The 25,766-nt window shown below is 45.3% G+C and overlaps 3 protein-coding genes across 5 annotated transcripts in view; 2 read left to right on the top strand and 1 right to left on the bottom strand.

Moving 5' to 3' along the window:
- The first annotated feature begins 31 nt into the window (after positions 1–31).
- On the top strand, positions 32–8,762 carry LOC130393658 (basic immunoglobulin-like variable motif-containing protein). 2 transcript variants are annotated; one of them, XM_056604369.1, is made up of 10 exons: positions 32–111; positions 1,630–2,213; positions 2,512–2,626; positions 3,153–3,248; positions 3,715–3,819; positions 3,965–4,059; positions 4,894–5,026; positions 5,119–5,202; positions 5,505–5,601; positions 5,989–8,762. In XM_056604369.1, the coding sequence occupies exons 2-10, from the start codon at positions 1,727–1,729 to the stop codon at positions 6,301–6,303; spliced, it is 1,527 nt and encodes a 508-aa protein (XP_056460344.1). In that variant the 5' UTR covers positions 32–111; positions 1,630–1,726; the 3' UTR covers positions 6,304–8,762. The 2 variants fall into 2 exon arrangements, with proteins under 2 accessions (XP_056460344.1, XP_056460345.1); XM_056604370.1 differs by having other exon boundaries at positions 110–266.
- zgc:172121 (uncharacterized protein LOC337599 homolog) lies at positions 6,946–12,902 on the bottom strand. Its single transcript, XM_056604374.1, has 9 exons — positions 12,572–12,902; positions 12,107–12,174; positions 11,845–12,017; positions 11,303–11,406; positions 10,882–11,043; positions 10,196–10,401; positions 9,434–9,513; positions 9,035–9,095; positions 6,946–7,809 (listed from the first exon to the last, which is right to left on the bottom strand). Exons 1-9 carry the CDS (start codon positions 12,671–12,673, stop codon positions 7,806–7,808), a joined length of 960 nt encoding a protein of 319 aa, XP_056460349.1. The 5' UTR covers positions 12,674–12,902; the 3' UTR covers positions 6,946–7,805.
- Positions 12,903–13,072: 170 nt separating this feature from the next.
- nme7 (NME/NM23 family member 7) overlaps positions 13,073–25,766 on the top strand; it is a 21,978-nt gene continuing 9,284 nt past the window's right edge. The window contains exons 1-9 of one of the 2 annotated variants that reach the window (XM_056604371.1): positions 13,073–13,194; positions 14,163–14,264; positions 15,441–15,607; positions 16,036–16,146; positions 16,552–16,602; positions 17,721–17,928; positions 20,892–20,997; positions 24,236–24,300; positions 25,617–25,685. In XM_056604371.1, the coding sequence (XP_056460346.1) occupies positions 13,192–13,194; positions 14,163–14,264; positions 15,441–15,607; positions 16,036–16,146; positions 16,552–16,602; positions 17,721–17,928; positions 20,892–20,997; positions 24,236–24,300; positions 25,617–25,685 (882 nt within the window). In that variant the 5' untranslated portion in view covers positions 13,073–13,191. The remainder of the gene's footprint in view (positions 13,195–14,162; positions 14,265–15,440; positions 15,608–16,035; positions 16,147–16,551; positions 16,603–17,720; positions 17,929–20,891; positions 20,998–24,235; positions 24,301–25,616; positions 25,686–25,766) is intronic. The other variant, XM_056604372.1, reaches the window with a different exon arrangement.

Consider the following 25,766-nt stretch of genomic DNA (forward strand, 5'->3'; position numbering starts at 1 on the left):
TGTTTGGCAATTAGGCCTGAATTTAGGTGTTATTAGTTTTGACAGAATAACCCGTCCACGGAGTGGTACAGTCCGTCCACATTATCTCGCTGAATGCGGAAGTCAGGACGGGTAAGAATGTGGTGTTTTATTTGTTTGTAAATGGTCAGCACTATCTTTTTATTGGATGCATGGCTAAATTGCATATATTTTGTACCCATGATTATTGCCTAGTCAAAAATATACATTTAAACTACGTATAAGACGTTTCCAGAGCTGCTATAGTGGTGCGTATTTGGTTCCCACTACCAACAGCTGATGTGATGGTCAGACAGAGCCATCACAGTGTGTTAAAATAAAGGCTTCATTAGTTGTTTTTAATGATGGCCAGACATTTGCTGTCGATTGTAATGTAATTCCTCGCTGTGTGAAACACAAAACATGAGAAATTTGTACATGCTTGTGGGATGGAGTCAGGTGGGTTTTGCACAGGTGCAGGCGTTTCTGAACACGCTATGCTCCCTATGATATAGGCTACCGTCATATAACCGTATGGTACTACTACTACTACTACAGAATACTGACAAACACATTTCAAAAGAGCCATTGAACCCCAACACTGTATTATTTTTTTTAGATATATAAACCATCATAGCTTACATGACCGTTTAAAGAAAATATATATTTTAGAGAAAACAGGAAAAAAATCCATGTATCTGTGGAGCTGTCTATTTAAGGACAACTGATTGATGTGTGATGCTTATCTCCATTTAATTTTGACAGTTGGTCAAGTTCCCTGCCGGGAGCCAAGAAGGCACAAGATTTTGATATTGGAAGCAACAAGTCTTTGACTTTCATCAGTGAACGGACCTATGTGCCCATTAATGTGTTAATGAATTCGTATTATTTCAAATATAATATAGAATATTATATAGCATAATATATGTTTGATTATTCTTTGTAATATTGTGAAATTGTGAGCAGTTCCCTGGGTAGTTCCCTGTAGTTCCCTGGGTAAACAACTCCAGCTGCCTTTGACCACAATTTGTGATTATTACTACACTAATAGTAATCTTTCATTTTCATCACTCTGAAATCCAAGCCAGTCCGATCACCTGAAAACCCAAGCAAATCCGATTGCTCGAAAACGCCATGTCAGTCAGTCAACGAAAGACCACCATGTGTCACTCAAAACACCTCCTCCCAGCGCAAGGAAACATCCCCCTTCATTATTCTCATGTTTAAATAAGAGCTTGCCCCAGGGTGATTGGTGACCACTGAAGCTGTGATCTCTCTATATCCAGATAACCTCATTCTTTTTCTCAATTGACTTATATGTTGAGGCTAACTAATTAATGGCACAGTCATAGGTTTAACATCGTATGAATGCATTTAACACAGGGGCAAGATAGTTTTTATCTGTGATGAACCCCAGTTACTTATATTGAATGTACTGACCGATCTCATAGTGTTTGAACTCCAGCTGAGACAGTGGGTTCACCACAACATAACCGTATTCCTCACAATGTTTTACCGAAGATTTTAAACTGAGGGCATGACTGGCTAGACCATATTTGTAGTCAAATGTTGACGTCCAGTACGTCAACTTCATCCTCTCAGTAATTAAGAAACTATCCCTCTGATCCTCAGATTAAATAATCCTCCCCATTGGACTCCACCACCGCTGTCCGGCTCCAACGCTTGGCTCACCGCCCTCTCTTGCCCCGTCCAAGCAGCCCACGGTTCGATGCCGAATCCGTCAGAAGGTCAAGAAGCAAACTGTTGTGCCCTGCCTGGCCGGCCGCCGCCGCAGAGGCCCGGCGAGCAAGAAGATGGCCGCGGCGCCGTGTTTAGCTCTCTCTCGTCTCAGGAAACGGCCAAACCACGTCGGGCGTCCAGCGCCGAACTCCACATCCAGTGGACCTGTCCGGTCACGCACTCCCAGGAGACGTTCTACACGGTGTGCTCCGACTACGCCCTCCTAAACCAGGCCACAGCCGTGTACTGCCCCCAACCGGACACCCTCAGCAGCAGAGACGCAGTGCCCAAGATGCATGAAGAGGGGGCTCTTATTGTGAAGCCGTTGCTGGAGCTGAGTCAGATAGAGGTGACCAGCGTTGGGTCGGACGGGGACTACGATATGGAGGAGATGTCCGCCCACAACAAACCTATCCTCGCCTGGGAGATCGACACAACAGACTTCGCGGCCGTTCTGACTAGGAAGAGTAAAACAAGTGAGTCATTTTTAATACATTGGGTCTGGTAAGTTCATACAGCAGGCCAGTGGCGTGTCTAGACTAGTCTATAAGGGGTGGCCCAGGAGTGGTGCAGAACAACACCCAGCCTTTGCAGAACTGTGCAGAGAATGTATACCAAAATGTAAATTTGAGTAAAACGATTTGAATGCTGGAGGAAGGAAGGTCCCCTATCTGTTGTTAAGCCACCGCCAGGATTTGCCCGATGTTTACGACGATGATGAAACCCTTCTGTCCTGCCTCACCACACAACAGCCTCTCCTTGGTGTGTCCACAGGCAACCCCAAGAAGGCGGGCTCCAAGAAGACGAAGAGCCGGAACCTCCAGGACCCTCCCCTTCACCCAGCCCAGGAGGAGCTCCGACAGAGGAAGGTGCTGGACCTCCGGAGATGGTAACCTCACACAGACAGCAAGTTCACTATTATGAATGCATCCATACCTTTGTTAGACAGCACGAGTTCATGGTTATGAAGTCATCCATCCTTTTTCAAACAGCACAAGTTCACCATAATTAATTCATCCATCCCTTTGTTAGACAGCACAAGTTCACTGTTATGAATGCATCAATCCCTTTATCAGACAGCTCAAGTTCACGATATGAAGTCATCCATCTATTTACTATTATTTGTCTGACATTTTCATCATCACATAGATTTGCTCATAAAAGTGGAAAATAATCTAGTTTTACCTTTTCATATCTAAATGTCATTTTCATTTGTTATTGTTACTATATCTTCAGGTATTGTATTATTGTTTATGTTATTAATATATCTAAAGGTATTGTAATATTGGTCAGGTTATTTTTATATATTCAGATGGTGTATTATTTGTTATGTTATTAATATATCTAAAGGTGTTGTAAATTAATATTGGTTAAGTTATGATGTATTATTTGTTGTGTGATTATTATATCTTCAGGTACTGTATCAGCCGGCCGCAGTACAAGACGTCGTGTGGGATCTCCTCGCTGATCTCCTGCTGGAACTTCCTGTACAGCACGCTGGGGGCGGGAAGGTATGCTCCTCACTTCTTGTCTCTTGTTGATGTTGAAAGTACAGACTGGCTTCGATCCTACATCACAGAGATGAATCAGAGAAGGCACCTGTTGGCAGGTATGCCTCTCACTTCCTGTCCCTTGTTGATGTTGAAACGCGTTCCTACATCACAGAGATGGATCAGAGAAGTCACCTGTTGGCAGGTATTCCTCTCACTTCCTGTCCCTTGCTGATGATGAAACAGAGACTGGCTGTGTTCCTACATCACAGAGATGGATCAGAGAATGCATCTGTATATTTTGTGTCGAAGTGGTATTGTGGTAACTTGTGATAAAGTACGTGTGTGTGTGTGTGTGTGTGTGTGTGTGTGTGTGTGTGTGTGTGTGTGTGTGTGTGTGTGTGTGTGTGTGTGTGTGTGTGTGTGTGTGTGTGTGTGTGTGTGTGTGTGTGTGTGTGTGTGTGTGTGTGTGTGTGCGCGCGTCCAGCCTTCCTCCCCTCTCTCAGGAGGATGCCCTCCACATCCTGGGCTTCCAGCCGCCGTTCGAAGACATCAAGTTCGGACCGTTTACCGGGAACGCCACGCTCATGAGGTGAGGCCATTAGGACCAAATAGGCTGAGGTCATTAAAGTCACCCTCATTAGGTGAGGGTCAGTTCAGGGTCGATCCTTAGCTTTCACCAGTGAGATCCATGAAGGCGACGATGACATCGTTCATATTTCTCTCATCACTTCCAGATGGTTCCGGCAAATCAATGAAAACTTCAGAGTTCGAGGTTGCTCCTATATTCTGTACAAACCCCACGGAAAGCACAAGACTGCAGGGGAAACTGGTGAGACTCATTCATGCTCTTTGTAATCACTTTGTATTTTGTATTCACCTTCACTCATATTGTTGCTATGGTAACCACTGTGATTGTTGTGTGTCCTGAGTTCCTCCCATGATTACAGTGCTCCCCCTTGATTGAACGCGTGATTATATACATGTATTTAGTCCAGCCCAAACTGGCCCTGTAAATCAGAATACTGGTAGGCATGTATTAATCCCAGAGAGCATATCCTGGTGTCACTGAAAGTACATCAGTAGCAATGACCTGGAGAAAATAAATGCATTGCAGACCACTGTGCTTGGACATTATTAACAGAATATGCTCCATTATCGAAACAATACATCATTGCCCATTGTTATTGATGACCTGTATCCACTGTAACACACGAGTACTGTGCTGTACTGTCCTTGATGTGCGTAGACGTAGGGACATTTGATTGACCTTCATTTCAAAGGTCTGGTAATATGCCAATATGCCTCTATAACATAACTGTTATGAAACATTGTCCTGTCACCAATCACTTCACATACTTCAATGTAAATAATGTGCACTTTCCACTGTACTTTTGACTTTTAGCCTCAACTGTTATGTAACCCTTAGGCATGTGTCATCCATGCCCTTATGACATGGTATTGTAATCACTGTGTGATTTTCTTTTTTTATGTACGCTGGACGTACCATAACTTTCTTGATTTATATGATTGCATCTTTTATTCTACATGGGATGCTGTAACTAGTGAACTTCTCATGTATGGGAGGAAATAAAGTTATTATCTTATCTAATATATCATCTATTCAGAATTGAATGCAGCTTTAGCAACGCTTTTGTGTTTCCAGCGGAGGGGGCGTTGCAGAAGCTGACCCAGGGTCTGAAGGACGCGTCCATGGCTTACATCTACCACTGTCAGAACCACTACTTCTGCCCGGTGGGCTTCGAGGCCACACCCCTCAAGGCTTCCAAGGCATACAGGTAGCTGCGCCTCTGCTCACCGCCCCCCCCCCCCCCCCCGTCTCCTCATGCTTCCTCTGTGGACTGAGCCCTTGTTTCCTGTGGGTTCCCAGGGGGGCTCTGCCAGCCAACGACACGGAACATTGGATTCTCATCGGAGAGCCGAGCAGGAAACACCCGGCGATTCACTGCAAAAAGTAAGCCAATTAACACAGTTTCATGTAAAAGGTAGGACACTCTGGACTAGTCACTGTAAAAGGACACTCTAAGCTTTGGACTGTTAAAGCAAAGACATTCCGATACCATTCACTTTAAAAAGTAAGACACTTTAAATTGTCGACTGCATAAGGTAAGTCAGTGATCAAACTATTCACTGTAAAAGTAAGACATCTCAAACCACTCACCGTAAAAATGTGTCAGTGTCAATGTTCAAACCAAACACATGTCATGTTGGTCCTAGCAATGGATTGCCGATTTTAAAAGCCCCTCTCTTACCAAGGTGGCTCGATATCGTGACGGACCTGAACACACAGAACCCAGAGTACCTGGACATCCGCCACACAGAGAGGGGGATTCAGTACCGAAAGACCAAGAAGGTTTCCTGCTCTCCTTTTCTGCTGGTTATGGCATTGTTTGCTTCCAACCTTCCAAAGTACAGTTGTATAGTTATTTTTCTTAGGCCTGCACCTGACAACACTCAGTAGGCCGTAGTACTGAACCTTAGCCCATCTGCTTGCCTTTAGTCCACCGGCTAGCTCTTAGTCCAAGCTCTATGTCTGCCAGCCTGCTCTTAGTCCATGCCCTGAGCTCCAGTTAACTCTAGCCATTAGCCCACCAGCTAGCTCTTATTCCTTAACCTTAGCCTAGCAGCTAGCTCTTAGCCCTATCCCTAAGTAGTAGCCCTTCACCCACTAGCCTTTCATCCTTAACCAAGGTATTCAACAATGCCTGCAATGTTGTGACCATGGTCCTTTTGGTCCCAGGTGGGCGGGAACCTCCACTGCATCATGGCCTTCCAGAGGGTGCACTGGCAGAAGCTGGGCCCCTGGGCCCTCAACCTGGAGAACCTGCGCCACGACTTCCACCAGCGGGAGCCCGAGTCTGCCAACTGTCCCGCGCCCGAGGGGAGTGGCAGCGGCGGGGAGGACAAGACCTCCGCCAAGCGCCTGGCCCGCCTCGGACGCTCTCAGAGCACGGGAAGTCCGAAGGACACTGCCTGGAAGCGGTTGTCGAACACGACGGACAACCGGAGGAGGAGCCCGGCGGGGTGTGACATTGAGGAGCACCTGACAGACTGAGGTGTGGGAGCGAGCCGGCGCGCGACGAGAGATGAGTGTTCCAACCACGCCAGAGACATCGAGGTACAACTGCTACGCTACGCTACAATCGCAACGTTCCCGTTCCCTCTCCACTCCGAATGTAAGGTTAAAATAGTAACAACTAACTAAGTTAAATGCTAAACTATGAGCTACCCTACTTAACTTTTAGCTTAGTTTAAACTTTGACCATCATGTGGGAACCTGGAGGCCGTCAGATGTCGGGGTAGAAGCGTTAAACCCCCCCAACTTTTTTAGGTCAAATGATTCCTATGGTTCTTTGAATAAACAGTACGTCTTGTTTTGACAATCTGAGCTACCAACAGGGACTATAGTGCAACAGAGCGCTCTACAGTAAATACAATGTGATATCTGGTGACATGCTATGTGGTTTGAATTGAATGAATGCCGATTGTTTATTTATTGTATTTGTTCTTAAGTGTAATAAGTTGGAGTAGAGCTTCATGAACCTGGATGACCCTTGCTGATAGTGTAGTGTAGTTATCCTATTCATGTTTTCTGTCTTAAACATATTCCCTTCATATTTGATACCCTCAACCCCCATGTTCAACACCCCTTCAGTGTTTTGGACATAGTTCTTAAGGAAAACAATAAATATTAATAGAAACCTTTGACTCGGATATCGGATTATTTCAGTTGTTTAATCAGACTGTGACCAATGATGAAATAAGCATTTAACTTAAACTTGCAAAATACATAATCTTCAATGAATTCAGGTCCTTTTTCTTAATACTGTGATACACATCTGAACTTAATGCTATATTGTCTAACTTATTGCAACGGTACTAGGTTGTGTTGTCTGTTGATGCCAGAGTGCTGAGCTCTGTAAGAAGAGGGGAACAATGTGTGTGTTGAAGGGTTCTTCTTGGTTAAGGCCTGCGGTAATCTGTGTTACAGTGCGAACGTTTGATCTAAACAATCTGTGTAGTGCTTATGCAACTAAAATAAGGAATGTTCAGTGTAACAGAATAACTTTTTTCAGGGTCCACAACAACTCCTATTTTTGCTTAATGGACAGAATGTATTAATGAAAATCAATAAACTGACACCCAATGGAGGCTTCTTCCTATGGAGACAAATTCAATATAATAATATATATTTCCGGTTTTGTAGCAAAGCAAGTATTTTAAAAACAGGGCCGAGTTTTAGATCCGTCTGAAAAACCTAGAAATGAATGAAGGTTGACGGTATCAAGCAATAACAATTATCCTTCAATACACCGTCACAGTTCAAGGTATCTACACTTAAACAGAGTACAGACATATGATTTTTACCAGCAGTTTTGTTAAATGGTAAATGGCTTTTTGTTCCAGATCAGGTATCAGCTGTTGTTCTCATGATCCTATAAAGTATCGGTGAGCCGTAGCTGCCAAGGCTCCGTGTTGAACTCCACCTTCATGCAGCAAGGGAATCTGCTGGGAAGATGTACGGCGATAACACCCCAGGGTCGATTGGCTCCATCGTCACCTGTAACCATAACGACAGAGTCAGCTGGTCACATGACATGATGGATAACAAACATTTGTGTTTAAAAGACACTGGTAAGATCTGGGAAAGTTTTGATAATATTGAGAAGCTATTCTTAAACTTGTTTTTTGACGTTTAATATAATTTTGGTGTTAAATTGCTGTATCCGGGAAATTGCTGAAGACCTGTTTATGCTTGGTGTTGAATTGATGATTGATGTCAGTACTGGTCACACTTTGCTAAAAGCTTAAGTTCCTCCAGTGCAGCTGTCTCTCATGGGACCTTATCTTGTAAATAAATAGAGAACCAAAATCCCTAAAGAGAAACTCAACATTTTTCATTGCCTTACACTTAATCCGGTCTGTTTCTTGTGTCTAACCAAGTGTCAAAGAGAAGCCTTGCCTTGAAATCTCACGCTATGAAGTTGAATAGTCGCAGTAAAACCCAACCCTCCTTCACAGATCTTCACAAATCTTTTAGACAACACTAACACAAAAAACACTTTGCTGGCAGTCCTCTCTCCACCTTTCACTCACGATTCCAGCGTTCTTTTCATGCAACAACTTGGCTACACAATAACATTCAGACTCGATCTAGTGAAAGGCAAAGAACAAAGGTTGTATTTCTCTGTAGGGATCCTTTCAAATTATCCTGTCAGACATAATAACAATCTGAGTCTCAGTGGAAAATAAAGCACTTATTTGAGGTGGAGAGGTGGTGGAGTGTGATTGCCCCAAGGGATTACATTGCTGCCTGTTTTGCTGATTGCGTCTGCAGCTTGCTCGCTCGATACCAGACCAATTTCCAAAAATTGTCGTCCGTATTAGTCCCTTCGACCCAATGATGTGAAAATGGGGCCCAGGTTGGATACCCCTGAAGTTATCATTCAATGACTACCGATGGAAAGGATGAGAGCAGCATGGGAATTGTGCTGGAAGGAAAGGAGAGCACAGTTGTACCATCCATTTTCGGATGGATTTGGATACATTTTTCTTTTGGGTGTCAGTCGATCATGCTGGTCAGATGATTATGAAAACATCAGCACAACCCTGACACGTACGCATACTGGCTGGCCTCCCCCCAGGTGGGTGCTACACACTTGCGTGTGTCAATCCATTCCTTAACTTTTCTTAGCATGTGACACAAAACCTTAGTTTCAGAGCCTGTACAAACGAGTTGCCCTGGCATCTAATAAGTATTTTAATTCAAATAAATTCTGACTGACTTGATTAGTAGACGTTTACGTAGCTCCGTGATGTGAGTGGGACCCACGCGGCAGCAGCCCCCTAGTGATGGAAGAGACAACAAGAAACCAGTCGAAGATACGGTTAAGTTAAAAAAAATCAATGTTATTACTTGCTTTTGACTCGGGTAATTACAGTGATGTAAGGTGGGCTCTCTAACGGCACAATCAAACCAGCAATCACAGCCGTTCAATCATAGGACGGCAAATGGTCTTACCTCTAAGCCAAATGACTGCAGCCATTCAGGTCAGTGTTTGTAGTGTTCTAATGGCACATTGTGGAGAGTAGTACTCTCTTCCCAACGCTTCGATAATAACACTACCACAGCCACACCAAGAAGGTTCAGATGAGTAAACAGGCTTCCTTTGTTTTGTTCCTACCAATCATCGTGGCTCCTTGTTTCAACCATTCCTGGCTCAGTTCTGCTATGGATGAAACCTTTGACCCTGAGGCATTCCACCTGAGAATTAAAAAGTATGGTGATTGCTTATTTCTTCCTCCACACAGTTGTAGATAATACTGATTACGGAAAGTGCTGTCATGGGTTTGGCAACTAATGTAGCTCTACAATAGTTTGATGTGTCGGGGATAGTGGGGGATTTTTGTTGACGAAAATCTGATAACAGTAAATCTCAAAACCAAAAAACAACATCCTTGATTGTTTTATAGCAGCATTTGGAGGTTTTAAAAAATATACATCTTAAATTACTCATAACACTGGTGTAACCTTTGCAGTCGTGCAGAAAATATAAACATTTATATAGACTTTTCATAGACAAAGGAGCCATCGGTCAAGTCAGTCTATTGCTATCTTTAACGAATGCTAATCAAGAACTTGGAAGAGGACTGGGCTGAAATAATACTGTCCTTCTCGTCTGACTATGGGTAAGTAAAAAAAAATTCCAAGTACTTCTTCAAAATTGATCCACTGTGTATAGTAGTAGTACTTAAACTCCCTCGGTGTGTGTGTGTGCGAGTGCAATACTACTCTGCAGTAGTATTAACACTGACCCTGCGTGTACCAGAAGTGCTACAAGCAGTAGTATTAACGCTGACCCTGTACTAGAAGTACTACAAGCAGTAGTATTAACACTGACCCTGTGTGTACTACAAGTGCTACGAGCAGTAGCATTAACACTGACCCGCTGAGTCTATCCCACTCCTCTCCACTGTTGGGGTACACCACCCAGGGCTGGTCGGGGCTCCTCAGCGGGCTGACCGTGTCCAGCAGCGGCCGTATCAGCAGCGGGGAGCAGCAGTTCACCCCTACGGCCACCAGCTGGCTGCACCTCTGAGCCAGCCGCACCGCCTCCAGGAATGGACTCCCGTCACACAGCGACCGGCCGTCCTGAGGAGGAAGGCTCCGTCACCCTGCCTGCACTGACTTTCTAATCGTGTGAGGCCATGCAAATGTAGCACCTGTAAATACCCCTTTTAAAAGTGTTTTGGTTGGTTTACACAAAATGACTCATTTAATTTGGATTTTGTTTAGTAATGCATTGAAGCATATTGGTTTATTACAGGTGTTAGTTGTGCGGGAGTTTGTGTGCACGGGGATCTTGGATTTGCTGTTTGCTGATCAATGTCCCTGTTCACAGGGACATTGTTATAAGCGTCTTTGAGCACCAGGAAAAGCGTTATATAAATTTGATCTATTATTATTATTATTATTATAATTATTATTGCGGCCGGTGTCGATTGGGTTCAAAACTATGTGATGTGCCGGGAAGCAGATGCTCAGAAATGTAAGGAGTTGGGGTTGCAAAATCCTTCTCTCACCCATAAATTGGGTAAATCATGAGTGTAACTGAATAGAAGGAGCTCCTACCTTACAGGAGAAGGACAGCCAGGCCTTACAGCTGGGGAACTCTCGGAGGAGCTCCAGCAAGGCCTCCGCCTCCTTCACACTGGGGATGGTCTCCATAGCTACCAGGTCTGCGCCCGCGGACACGAGGCAGCTGATCTGAGGCCGGTGCCAGGCTTTCAGCTCCTGGGGGATCACCACCATCACCCACGGATCAATACATTTCGATTATATGTATGTGGTATGGGCAGGAGGTACACTCCTATGATCTGGGATTCATGCAATCATTTGTTACATCATTTTTATCACTCATTCACTCTCTTGGCATAAGACTCAATTCATTCATTTCGATGTCCTACTAAAACTTTCCTGAACTTCATCCACAGCTCTTCTCCATTCATATAATCAATTTGTCTTTATTCAGAGTTCTTTACAACTTGCTGACCTCTATACTCATCGCCTCAGCGTATCCTCCAGAGTATTCCGAGCCGTCCAGCAGAAACGCACCGTATGCACCGACGCACCCCGCCACCAGGGGTCGCCCTCGCTCTGGCCAGGGAAAGGAGAAAATGAAGTAATCAAAATAACACTTGTACACTTCTTCTTTCACCAGTGAAATCAACCTGGGTCTATACTTGATGATAGGGTGATTGTCTGTACCATGGTGCACTTGGTCTAGCCTTCTGACATGATATAATGGCATGTTGCTATGGGCTACATTAAGAAGTATTTATAGATCCAAAGTCTACCACTTCTTGCTAACATGACTTATTCTCTCCCATTAGCTGATTCTCTCAATTTCAATTCCTGTTTATTTTACTAGTTGTCATTTACCTGATTCTTTAATACAAAGTGATTGACAGTGAAGTCAGATACAGGACATTAAGGAGCAAGTAGGGAATTGGGGGGGTATTTTAGGTTTCATTGAACAATATCACCCCCTAACCCCTACCTGCTCCCAGTGTAATGCATGAATGAGTAAGACACCTGTATCATTGTTGCTGGTGACAAACTGCTGGACGGCTTTTTGGGCCAGGTGAACTCCTGACTTCATCAGCTCCTGGGCCGACTCTAAGCTCATGTCAAGGTGCTCCATGAAGCCTTTGATGCTGGCCTGGTAGGTCGCCGTGGAAACCACATCCGCTCCGCTGTCAAGAAACCTACGGAAATATATCATGAAATAATTTGTGAAATACTTCTGAACCTACATGTTTGAGTCAATGCGTGTAGTACTGTGGCGCAGGCCTACCTGTAATGGGCATCTTGTATGGCCTGTGGGTTAGTATGCAAGAGTCTGGAACTCCACAATGGATCCCCCTATAAGTAGGATTTAGCATTGTCATCACAGGTGTATAAAGCCTAACCAATACCAGATACCAGATATTTTGACATAAATATAAATTATGGTCACAAACAACACACATATGTAAAAGGTTGTCATTCACAACCTATTCAGGCTATAGTTGCTGTGTAAGTCATGCTGTGTAAGCTGTGTATCCATGCGTTTATATGGCTTTCATTAAGAAGATATAGAACCGCCATGCACAGGGGGCAATGAGTTCATACGTAGAATAAATATGTCTGTGCAGTCGAGATTGGTGCTAAACTTATTTAAACAGACTTTATGTTGAACCCGATTGGAGGTGGGTTAGTCGCAAGTTCTAGCAATAACTAAGTGGACCACCAGGTGAACTTTAAGGTACCTGTAACTTACCTGTAACCCAAAACCTTGAGCCTCTAGCTCCGTTGCTAGCCCACCATCCAAGATAAGAGGACCAGCTCCCCGGATAGATGCTATACTTTCCTTGGAACACATTACACTAATTACAGCAATGTAGTAAGAACGAGCAGGTCTTTTATCGTGTGTAGCCGCACACACGATTTACACAGATTGGATGTTTTATTTCCTCTTAAAGTAGTGAAAGCACTTTATTGAAGCACTGTAGGTTGCATTCAGGAACACTCGGAGCTATGGAAGTCTACCACCCAGGTGTTCATTTGCCACTAGGTGGCGCGTGGCTCAGCGTTATTGAATCTCCAACTTGATACAATCAACAATGTTATAATCAGCCAAATATGTTCATATTTATTATTAATAATATAGAATTGATGCTTGCAACCGTATGTTTGCAACCGTTGCATGAACATTTGTGTGGCAACCGTTAACAATCTGCGATTTTTACCCAATTGCTTTTGAACATGCCATTATAACCTTTCACCCAACCGCGTAACTATGGAAACGTTGTGCAGTTTGGAGCGCGCTGCTAGCTCACCCATGTCATCGAAACTCAGATAGGTTTAATAAACGCATTTTCTTACGACGTTTGAAAGCAAATGGTATGTTAAGTCTTGCGGTTTTGTACATCGTATTTTAAAGGTGTAGTATTTGCGTTTCACGCTGATGAGTGTATATAGCAATTAGCAGTTAGCTATCTATTGAGTTTACTCGCATGATAACATGTACACCACTACTGGTCTTAACGTTTGACTGGTTCGTGGGTCAAGAAATGTGTGACAAGTTGGTTTACTCACAAACTGTAACCAATGTTATTTTGCTGGCTTTTGGCTAAAAGTGTCATTCGTTTGTGGAACTGTTAAAAAAAACATCAGCTCAACATGCTCAACTGAGCATGTTGGGTGATGTTTTCGGTAGAAGAGTATTATCTGGAGTTGTTTGGGGCTTGAGCGAAAGCACCAATTCCCCTAAAACATTTGAGTAGTGAAACTTAATTGCAGGAATACATTATAAGTACATTTCCGATATCGTGTCAGCTGTAGATCATAGTGAAATACACAAGAGGGAGCACTATTGGCATTGAAATTTCTCCTATCAAATAATTAGGACACTGAAAAGATACACATGCATATTGTATCTATCTATCTATATCTCTCTCCTTGGCTTTTTCTTCAATGTTGCAGAAAAAGCAGACACATCTGTTACTGACTGAGGATGTATTATTATGAATTGTTATGTCTAGGCCTACTTAACTGCTGTCTTTAGCGACTGTATCTTTTTAGCAAATACATTAAGTCATTTACAGACACTTATATCCAAAGCAAATGTCAAATGAGACTGGGGCCTTTTGCTAAATAAGTAAACTTAAAACAAAAAATCGCTGCACAGACAGCCCCGTATGAATCAGAAAGGCAAGCTTTTTTATAATTCATGAGTGGTGTTAGTGCATAAATGTTGCAACGGCAAAGTCACATTCTTCAACAAAGTGCATTCTAAATTTAACAGTAGAGCTAAAGACAAACCAGTCTGGTCAGTGTGTGAGATCACATGACCATCTTGTTCTTCCCAGGAGGACCGCTATGCCTTCCTGGCTGAGTGGTATGACCCGAGCGCCACCCTCCTGCGTCGCTACCAGCTCCTCTACTACCCCAAGGACGGCTCTGTTGAGATGGTAGGCACCAAGAGGCTCTGGACAGTTTTACCATTTAGCCTTTCATCAAATGATTTTTTTTTTTATCTTAAGTGGCTTGCAGTTCATTTCATGTACAGGATCATTCAGGAGCAGGTAGAGTGGGTGAGGGCCATCATGCTCATCTTGCCTACAGGTCAGGCTGTAGTGTGGACATTGAGGACCGACCCAGAACCTTACATCTGGGAGACCAAACAAGAGATTCCTTTCTAGGTTGCAATCAAATCTCTATACTGTCTAATGACCCATACCGGCTCCTTAATGACCAGTCTGTGTACTGTCTAACCACCTTCCTGCAACTTAATGACATGTATCTGAATGCACTGGAAGTGGTTTTAGATTGAAGCTTAATGACTGAAGGCCGATATATGCTCTTTTTTTAGACGTAACGCGTAAGCACGTAAGATACATAACCCTCCCTTGCGCGGTAAAATATCCCCCCTTACGTGCTTAAGTGCGTCGCCCAGAATTCCTGACTATGCGACTTAAACACTACAGCCCTACGCAGCTCGCAAAGACTGTGATTGGCCAGCTAACCACATCCTTTCAGGAGTCTCACATTTCCGGTTTTACAGCATAATAGCACCATTTTTAAAAGGCCGTGACAGAAGCGAATGAAGAATTTTGAAGAAGGAGAAGAAGAAAACACAAGAACGAATTATGATAATTATAAATATAAACAAGCCAGCGATTTCAACTTCCACGCCCACAGATTCGTTCGTTGCTCCCCCTACAGTTCTGGCGGAGAATCCCCTTGCAACACGCGCAATCCTTAAGGAACCTTAAAGGAACCGTAAATCAAAACTTGTCTAAAACAAGTCCCTTGTGTAAATTACGTGCTTACGTCTCTGCGTCTAAAACGACCCTAAATCGGCCTTTAGTAGTAATAGATCCCTCTAGTGGAATGACAACGTCTTACAACACATATTGGTCTAAACTGTGTTTTTCAACAGCTTGTTCACCAACCAGGAAAAAATGGGTTATTATTGTTTTGTCTGCGTCAGTGTGTGTATTCAATATATTTGTATATGTGTGAGTCTAATTGTTTTGGTGTTTAGGTGGGTGTAATTCTCTGTGTTTGTCTGTAACTGTTTGTGGGTGGAACTTTGTGTTTGTGTGTGTGTAACTGTCTGTGTGTGTGTCTGTGTGTGTGTGTAGTTTGACGTGAAGAACCAGCGTGTTTTCCTGCGGAGGACGCGGTACGAAGGTCTCCAGCAGCAGGACCTGTTCGTGGGCAGCCTGGTCAACGTGTTCTCGCGGCAGCTCAAGCTTGTGGAGTACGGAGACCAGTACACGGCAAACAAACTGGGCAGCAAGAAGGAGAGGTATGCTGCCGTTGGCCTCCGCGCAAAGCCACTCTAATCCCCATCCGCTACATTCCCTTTGGATTCAACTCCTAATCTCCTCTCCCTTCCGGCATGGCCTTAGTGATGGGCAGCCGTGTTATTATTGCTAAAAATGAAAACACATTTCCGTTTGGTGTAACATAACAACAATAAGTAAAAGAAACATGATATTCAGGCCCACTATTGAGGACAGGCTTTGGGCTATGTAGCTAGGTCACTCGTTGGCCGTTGGTAAATCAATAATCGTAACTCAAGTAATGATTGTTTTGAAGGAAAATGTCATTGATTCGACATTCGCCATTGATCAATAGCGCAGCCAGGTGATTTAACATATTGTTGTTCTGTTTCTGTGTGTTGTGTCGGTGAGTCAGTCACTAACTCCCTCCTCTTCTCCCCTATCCCGGTAGGACCCTGGCCATGGTGAAGCCGGACGCCCTGTCCAGACTGGGAGACATCCTGGAAACGATTCACACAGCCAACTTGATCGTGATCAAGGCTAAAATGACCACGCTAACATTGTACGGTCAAACTGAAAGTGAAGCGCCACATCTGTTACCTTGTATTATCTTGTACAAGTGTTACTCATTTAATAAGATTCGCTTCAGTTTCCAATGAAAGACACTTAAGTCAAAGCAGGTTTTTGACTCCAGTATTTGTACAGCTTGTATCTAATAGCTATTAGTATCATTCAGCAAGTACTGGAAAGAATCATTAGGCAATGCTTAATGTTATCTCTGCAACATTGATGATTTCAAGAAGGAATATATTTTAAACCTTCCATCGATCTTAAAACGGCGCCAATGCACTAGTGCTTTTAATGTTGTGCTGCTGAGCACATAGAAAAGGGCGGAGGAAAGGGATGAGTGTGGGTGTAAAAGCTGGGGTCAATGACGTCTCTCCAACCCTCTACCCTGTCGCTACAGGAGCCAGGCTTCAGACTTCTACATGGAGCACCAGTCCAAGCCCTTCTTCAGGTTTGTCTCTCCATGCTTCACCTGCTACCCAGACCTGTGGCTCGGAGATCTGGGTTAATTTCATAGATGACAATGTCTTCATTCTCTCATATATCATACACACCAGCATCATGTGACCCCTGAACAACACTGTGGGAGGAATGAATGGACGTGAGTCAGAACTCCTCCTAACCAGTGGGAGTGATTCACTAGGCCTGGGCTGGACACTGCTTAGGGTGTTTGATTCCCACCCGAAAGGTCCTGGGTTTGAACCCTGGTGACCACAGTACGCGTCCTTGTGCAAGATGACACCTCACCCCTTCCTGCTCCTAAATGAAAAGTCTCTAATGCCGCTTTTCCACCGCACATGTAGCTCGATTCGACTCGACTCGACTCGACACGACTCGACACGACTCGACACGGCAGCAGCACGGGTCGTTTTCCACCGCAAATAGTACCTCCTGGACGTGGGCGGGGTCGGCTGCGCGAAAGGGCCGTGACGTATTTTTGTACGCGACGCAAACAACACCTACGCAACCCACACATGGAGAGAACCCACATAACAACAATGGAGGACATCGATAACATTACTATTATTAGCTGGCATGTTGAAGAAGTTGAAGAAGTGGAATATGTTGGCCGCGGCGCTGCTATGGCCGTTACCAGCATGGTTGCCATGTCGCTCTCGTGACTTCGTCACACTCTCTGGCCAATCAGTGGCCGGCCGTCTGCCGACGTCACCTTTTAGCATCGGCTCAGCTGCTTGGAACCTAGAGCGAGGCGGTACTAGAAAAAGCAGCCACTTAAGGTACCAGATACCATGTTTTCGCGGTGGAAACGCAAAAAATGCGAGCTGAGTCGAGTCGAGTCGTGTCGAGCTGGTACCATGCAGTGGAAAAGCGGCATTAGATATTCAAAGTCAAAGTCAGCTTTATTGTCATTTCCAAAATGTATCTCCGACAGAGGAATCGAAATTGCGTTAATCTCTGACCCATGGTGCAATAAGGAGAAAAGGAGAAAATTAGGTCAGCTCTTATGTCACTTACTAAGAAGGTAGAAGTGATTAACTACTGTGTGTGTCTGTGTGTGCGTGTGTGTCTGTGTCTGTGTGTGCTTTGCGTTTGCGTGTGCGTGTACAGTAACCTGGTGCAGTTCATGTCGTCGGGGCCGGTGGTTGCCATGGAGCTGATGGGGGATGAGGCCATCGGGGCGTGGCGCAGACTGTTGGGCCCCACCGACTCTGCGACGGCGCGGCAGGAGGCGCAGGGCAGCGTGCGGGCGCGCTTCGGGACGGACGGCACCCAGAACGCCGGACACGGGTCCGACTCCGTCGCTTCGGCCGCAAGGGTAACGTCCCTACTAAACACTACCTCCAGTAAACCTCATCTCAGGACAGACAGCCTCGAGCAAGATGCTCCAAGTGAGCGTCGTTGGTGAGAAAAGAGGGCGGGACTTTTGGTTACGTTGTTTAGCAGAGAGAGAGGGGCGGGACTTTTAGGTACATTGTTTAGCACGGTGTTTTTCAACCACTGTGCCGCGGCACACTGCTGTGCCGTGAGAGATGGACAGGTGTGCCATGAAAAATGATGCAAATTCAATTCATTGGTTAAAAAATATATATATTGTAAGCCAGTCTGAGCCTGGTCGCACTGTTGGTGGTATGCAACGTAAATACTCCCATATGCCTGTTGGTGGCGGTAGGCAGCGCAATTAATTGACAGATATGCAAACAATAAATTACAGATTAAGTCATTGATGTACACGCGAGTAACGCACCGCAAACATGGATGAATATTTGAAAAGAAAAGAACCCACTCCTGATCAAAGTCCCCCCATAACCAATCCAGTCGATGAGCCCACAACAAGTGGTGTTCAAAAGAAAGCAAAAACTGTGAGCTGTACAGTGACACGTATCTGTCATTTGGTTTTTCCTTTACTGGGGATCCTGTTGCACCGTGTCCGTTATGCGTAGTATGTGGGGAGAAGCTATCAAACAGTGCCATGGTCCCTAGCAAGCTTAAGCGACACCTGCAAACCAAACACCCATCCCTACAAAATAAGCCTTCGGACTATTTTGTTTGTTTGCGTGACAGCACTGGGAAACCGGCAACTTTGATGAGGAAAGCCACAAAGGTGTCAGAGAAAGCCCTCCATGCTAGTTATTTAGTAGCTGAACTTTCAAAAAAGCCACAAACACTGGGGGAAACATTAATATTACCAGCCTGCAAAGCCATTGTCAATGCCATTCTAGGCCCAGATGCAGAGAAAGAAGTGGCTAAAGTCCCCCTCTCAGATAACACCATAGCGAGACGAATTGATGATATGTCTGCGGACATAGAGCGTGTGGTTTTGGAGAAAATAAGTTGAAGTGAGAAATATGCTTTGCAACTGGATGAATCCACAGATATCAGTGGCCAAGCGCAACTAATGGCCGACTTGCACTTTGTGGATGGAGAGGCTACCCGTGAGAATTTCCCTTTTTGCAAAGCAATGCCCGCTAAAACCACAGGAGAGGAAATCTTTCGGGTCACATCAGAGTACCTTGAACAAGGAGGACTTCAGTGGTTGAGTTGTGTAAATGTGTGCACTGACGGAGCTGCAGCCATGGGCGGGCGCATCAAAGGCTTCGTGAGCAGAGTTCGAGAGAAGAACCCTGATGTTGTAGTCACGCATTGCTTTTTACGTCGCGAGGCACTTGTTGTCAAAACTTTGCCAACGGAGCTGGCCAGTGTGTTGGATAACGTTGTGAGCATGGTGAAAAGCCGACTGTTTGCAATTTTGTGTGAGGAGATGGGAGCGGAGCATAAGGCCTTAGTGCTCCATACGGAGGTCCGGTGGTCGTCCCGGGGAAAAGCTCTGGCCCGCGTATATGAATTGAGGGAGGAATTCAAAATATTTTTCACTGAAGAGAAGAGGTTCGATGACGCAAAGACGCAAAAGCTGCTTGCAAGTGATGAATGGTGTGCGCGGCTTGCATACATGGCAGATACGTGTGCATATCTGAATGAACTCAATGCGCTAATGCAAGGTCGAGATGAAAACCTTCTTTCAAGCACGGACAAAATAAACGGATTCCGTTCAAGGAACTCCCTCAGCATTTGGAAAGGGGTGACACTCTCGAAATGTTCCCCAGAGCCCAAAAATGGCAAGAACAGGTCAACACTTCAGCCTTGTGCGAATTGATCAAAAAACACCTGAAAACACTTGAAGAGAAAATATCCTTTTATTTTCCCTCAGCCAACACCAACTCATTTGACTGGGTCAGGGACCCATATAGGTCTGTGGTAGATAAAGTCACGAATTTGACTTTGCAGGAGCAAGAACAAATAATTGAACTGAAAGAAGATTGCACGTTAAAACTGCTCCATGCAGACCTACAGCTGGATAGTTTTTGGTTGACTGCTGCCAAAGAATACCCAATCGTGGCAAACAAGGCTTTCTCAACATTGCTCCCTTTCTCCACAACATACCTCTGCGAGCTTGGGTTTTCAAGTCTAAATGCAATAAAGACTAAAAACAGATCAATTGATGAGGAAGTACGGGTGTGCCTCTCATACATTTCTGCCAGGATACCACATTTGTGTGCATCTAATCAGGCCCAGATTTCACACTGAGTGAGTTTTAAGTCTTTGAACAATAAATGTAAATGCTACTGTATTTTATTTTTTTTTTTTTAATAAATTTCGCGTTTGATAACATGTTGGTGTGCCGTGGGATCTTTTCCTTATCTGAAGTGTGCCGTGGCACAAAAAAGGTTGAAAAACACTGGTTTAGCAGAAAGAGAGAGCGGCGGGACTTTTAGTTAGACGGTTGAGAGGAGAGAGAGAGCGGCGGGACTGTTAGTTACATTGTTTACGAGGGAGGGAGAGATGGGAGGGACTTTTAGTTACACTGTTTAGCAGAGAGAGAGATGGGGCGGGACTTTTAGTTACAAAGGTTGAGAGGAGAGAGAGGGGGCGGGACCTGTAGTTAGCATGGGTTTAAAACCCATGTAACTTAAGTTATATAACTACATAACTCCTCTCCAACTTTAAAAGGAAAAATGCAGAGGAGAGGGCGGGACTTTCAGTTCAATTTAAAAGACAAGGTGGATTTCTGAGAGAGATTTCCATCACAAGTTTGGGATATCGCTTTGTAAAATAGTTTAGTATAAATTCCATATGTGTTCTCCTTGTCGGTGACTGTGTACACAGCTAATAAGAGAGACTGGAAAATGCGTTGCGGTAGACCGGGATGACTGACCCTATTTTGTCCGTGGATCACTTTTGGGTGACAATGGGTATGTTTTGGTTTATGTTTGATTCTCTCAGGAAGTGGAATTCTTCTTCCCCTCCACGGCTGGTCACGGCCCCTCCAACACGGCCCAATACACGGAGTGCACGTGTTGCATCATTAAGCCACATGCACTCTCTCAAGGTACACCCCCTACCTGCTACATCACCTGAGAACCCCCACTGCAGATCGTTTGCTAGCTAAAATGTTCTTGGTTCAAACCCCAATTTCCACAGCCTCACCTGTACGTATCCTTGAGCAAGTGGCCTGACCCCACCCTGCTTCTTAGGCCCCGTCCACACGAAGCCGATTTCATGGCGAAACCGCAAAGGTCTTGTACGGTTCGGCCTTCCGTCCACACGAAGCCGGCGAATCCGCTGACCGAAACCGCAAACTTCTGAAACCACCCTCGGAGGTGGTTTCAAATCTATCCGGTTTCGTTATGGTTTCGTGTGGACGCCTGAAACCGACTGAAACCGCAAACCATGACGTCATCGCCCCACCCCTCGACCTCCTAGCCAATGGCTCTTAAGCCCGCGGAGTCTCAGAAATCACAACGAAAAAGATGATGGCGGACTACAAGCTTGTAATCGTTCTGCAGCATATCATGTCCCTTGTTGGGTTGCTAAGCCATTATTTATTGAGAATCTAGTTCGCCATCGTAGAAGAGCTGTTTGTTTGTGTTGTTAGTGGTTCGGGGGGCAGCCTTTATGCGCATGCTCGCCTCTTCTTCTTCTGGATTTGTGTACCAGAAGCAGCGCCCCTTATGGGCCTGGAATGTGTACTACAGCGTTTCTACAGATCTATCCGGTTTCGCTTGGCTTCGTCTTTACGGAGATACTTCGAAACCGGATAGATCGAAACCGTAACGGTTTCGCCCGTTTCGGCTTCGTGTGGACGGGGCCTTAATGACCTTACTTAGCCTTTAATGCTAGAAAAAACCCTAGACAAAAAAAGAATACTTTAAGCTTGCCTGGTTATTTTAGAATGATCCCAACTAGCCCTTAACTATTTTCTGGGGTATAGGCTTTTCTTATTTTTTTTATTTTTTTTTGCATCTTGTCAGAATTAGGTTTAAAGTCACAGCAACTTTGGGGTCATCAGACTACATCCCTGCTGTGGTCTAGGGGACCGGCCCTAACATGATCGTGTGTTTTGATTGGCCCTCAGGCACTGCTCTTCCCCGTAGGTCTGGGAAGCATCTGATCTCTGCTCTGTTTACACTTTCTTCCCTGCGGTGGTCTCTCTCTCTCTCTCTCTCTCTCTCTCTCTCTCTCTCTCTCTCTCTCTCTCTCTCTCTCTCTCTCTCTCTCTCTCTCTCTCTCTCTCTCTCTCTCTCTCTCTCTCTCTCTCTCTCTCTCTCTCTCTCTCTCTCTCTCTCTCTCTCTCTCTCTCTCTCTCTCTCTTCCCCCCCCTCCCCTCCATTATTTATATATATTTTCTGCACGTCCTTCCCTGTTCTTCTTCTCTGGTATCAGAACAACGGCTTCCAAGGTAAACTCCAGCTCGGAGGGGAAGCTACAATAACATTTAGTTTTGAAGAGAGTCGGGCCTGTGGTGCACTGAGGGGTAACACAGGAGCTCTGCATATCTGTTAGCTAGCGCCTCACCCTAGCTGTATGGTGGCACATTAGAACCCCAGACAACTGTTAGCTAGCGCCTCACACTAGCTGTATGGTGGCACATTAGAACCCCAGACCGCTACTAGCTAGCACCTCATGCTGTATGGCCATGCACATAACCCCAGATAACCACTAAGGTCGTGCCTGATACTAAATGTATCTTCAACACAGTACTCCAGAACCCTGAGTAGATTGTTTCACATTACCTAGGGTCGTGCATCCCATCTAATGTAGTAGGGGCATGTACTGGGCAAGGTAAGTTAGATTTACCCTGGATACGGTTGTTAGATTTACCCTTGATAGGCTGTGTTAGATTTACCCTGTGTAGGGTGCGTTAGATTTACCCTGCGTAGAGTGCGTTAGATTTACCCTGCGTAGGGTGCGTTAGCTTTACCCTGGTTAGGGTGCGTTAGATTTACCCCGGGTAGGGTGCGTTAGATTAACCCCGGGTAGGGTGCGTTAGATTTACCCCGGGTAGGGTGCGTTAGATTTACCCCGGGTAGGGTCCGTTAGATTAACCCCGGGTAGGGTGCGTTAGATTTACCCCGGGTAGGGTGCGTTAGATTTACCCTGGGTAGGGTACGTTAGATTTAACCCGGGTAGGGTGCGTTAGATTAACCCCGGGTAGGGTGCGTTAGATTAACCCCGGGTAGGGTGCGTTCGATTTACCCTAGGTAGGATGCGTTCGATTTACCCAGGGTAGAGAAGGTCTAATGTTTACCCCGGTTGGGGACGCATTTAATTTCCCTTATGTATTGCACGTTTGATTTCCCCACTGGGAAAGGTGCGTTTAATCTGTGACGTGTGTATTGGTGGAGGGTGTCTGAGTAAAACGAGTTGCGGTCATGACTGGAATATAGAGGAGAGTCTGAGTCTGTTGCCTGGCACCCGGATCTCCTAGCAACAGCCCCGGGTGATGAGTTTTCTTCTGCTATCATTTGTAGTTGGGCCCTGTGGCGCGGCGGCGAGATAGGTCCAGGGGAGTGCGTCTGTCTGCCGGGCGGCCAGTAACCGCGGCCGCTCTATACATACAGAGTTTCATATCTGAGCCGTGGAGGATTCTATGGGAGGACGGCCAGCCTCCATTTTGTGTTATCAGAATGGGATTACATTAGCGGAGGGGGGGCTGCTCCATGTTCTCTTCAACGCTTTAACCTTGACTCTTCTCACAGCCAGATTCATCTCTCTCTCTCTCTCTCTCTCTCTCTCTCTCTCTCTCTCTCTCTCTCTCTCTCTCTCTCTCTCTCTCTCTCTCTCTCTCTCTCTCTCTCTCTCTCTCTCTCTCTCTCTCTCTCTCTCTCTCTCTCTCTCTCTCTTTCTTCTCTCTCTCCGCTCTGCTCTCATGCTTTCTCGCCCGCTCCCCCCCTCTGTCTCTGTCTCTCCCCCAACTTCTCTCCTCTCACAATTCCCCCCCCCCCCCCTTTAGACCTCTGTAAGCCCATGTGTGGGGTGAGAATCCCTCTGCAGACATTAGCCTGTAGCAGACAGCCCTTTTCATCCAAGTTTTACTTTTAGAATTGTATATTTTAACATGCCAGAGTGGAAAAATGTATCAGCCATGCAATTGTTTGATCAACCCTGATTTTTTTTTTTTTTCAAATCTACCAGCCATTGGGTGGTGGCTGGTGTTCCTTTTGGCAGAAGGTCTGATCCTAACTAATTGGCCATTATAATAGCACATTAACATGGGGTTCCTCATGTGGTTGGCTGTGGTGATGGAATGTGTCTTTGAATCCTGGTTTGTTGTTCTGCTACCACAGGTCTGGCAGGGAAGGTCCTGAACTCCATAAGTAAGGCCGGGTTCGAGATCTCAGCCCTTCAGATGGTAAGACCTCCGGTTGAAAGAAGCCTGTTTATCTACCCAGACACGTCTTCCCGTTGCCCTCCTTGCCCTCCCTGGAAGGAGCGCTCCCTGTTCTTGGCTCCTTCTCCAGGTTTCTTCCCTCTGGGTTTAAGGGGGAGCTTTTCCTAGTAATTGGAATCATCAGTTCTTAAGATCTGGAGCAGGACTCAAAATGGGTCACAATCTAGTTGGGGATGTGCTGGGCACACAACGTACAGTTGTCAGGCCACTCAGAAAAGGATTTTGATCAACAGCATCACCAATTTGGCTGGGTGTGCACTAAGGTCCAGCACGGACACAATGTCCCCAAACACAGCAGGTTAACCCTGCTTTCCTTGGTTCAGGGTTGGGGAGTGGTGTCATATCATGGGGAGCCTGGGGAGCCCTTCTGGACTGTCACTGTGATTAAGGACTAGGCAAACAAAATGGACATAACCAGACCTCACTCACGGCGAACAGTCACATGTAAAATGAGTGCAAACCGTTGGTCAGCTCAGGGGCTGTGAGAGATCTGCTCTCGCCGGTCCGTGTCACGGATCGAAGTGCCCATCGGCGAGGCACTGGGTGACCTTTTCACTAATCTGTCATCTGTTGGTAGGGGAGGGGCGGGGCCTGCTGGATCCATTGTCGGATTCAAGTCACATGTCATGCTCAGTGACAGCCCCCGGGTGGAGAGAAATCGATTAACGTCACTCCACACACACACGCATGCACGCACACACATTACTCACACACACATGTTACAGAGTTACTACGCTTATATACAAACACACTCTTTCTCTCGCTCAGTCCCTCACTCACACTCTCTCACAGACACACACACACATCATTACAATTACAATTAGGGCATTTAGCAGACGTATCCAAAGCACTCACAAACACACACAGCGTGCTTTCTATTAGTTATATAGTTACTAGCGGATATATATATAAACACTCTCTGGCTCACTCACACATCACACTTTATTGATGTTATACAGTATTGTTACTATGTTGATATACATATAAACACTTTCTCCCACAAACTCACTTACACACACGTACACACACAGCCCACTGTTTATGTGTTAGCCAAGTAGGCTGATACACGCACAGACACATTCACACTCACTCAGTCTCTCCCTCCCTCCCTCACTCACTCAGACACACCCTAGCATCGTAACCCTAGGGCATTCCATCTGTAGTAATGTAACTGCCAGTCATAAATCCACTCATGCGTTAGTGTACATATGTTAACTATGAGTAAGCAAATGTCGGTCCCTTCATATCAAAATAAATTCCCGCCTCTTGCTCCACAGTTCACGATGGACCGGGCCAATGCAGAAGAGTTCTATGAAGTTTACAAAGGGGTTGTCACAGAGTACCCTGTGAGTCTCAATAACCTGTCCAAAAACACTCTTTGAGATTATGTAATGTAATGACATTTTAAGGATTTATTTTGCAGCCGT

Source organism: Gadus chalcogrammus, chromosome 12, assembly GCF_026213295.1.
Source record: "Gadus chalcogrammus isolate NIFS_2021 chromosome 12, NIFS_Gcha_1.0, whole genome shotgun sequence".
In the NCBI taxonomy this organism is placed as follows: Eukaryota; Metazoa; Chordata; class Actinopteri; order Gadiformes; family Gadidae; genus Gadus; species Gadus chalcogrammus.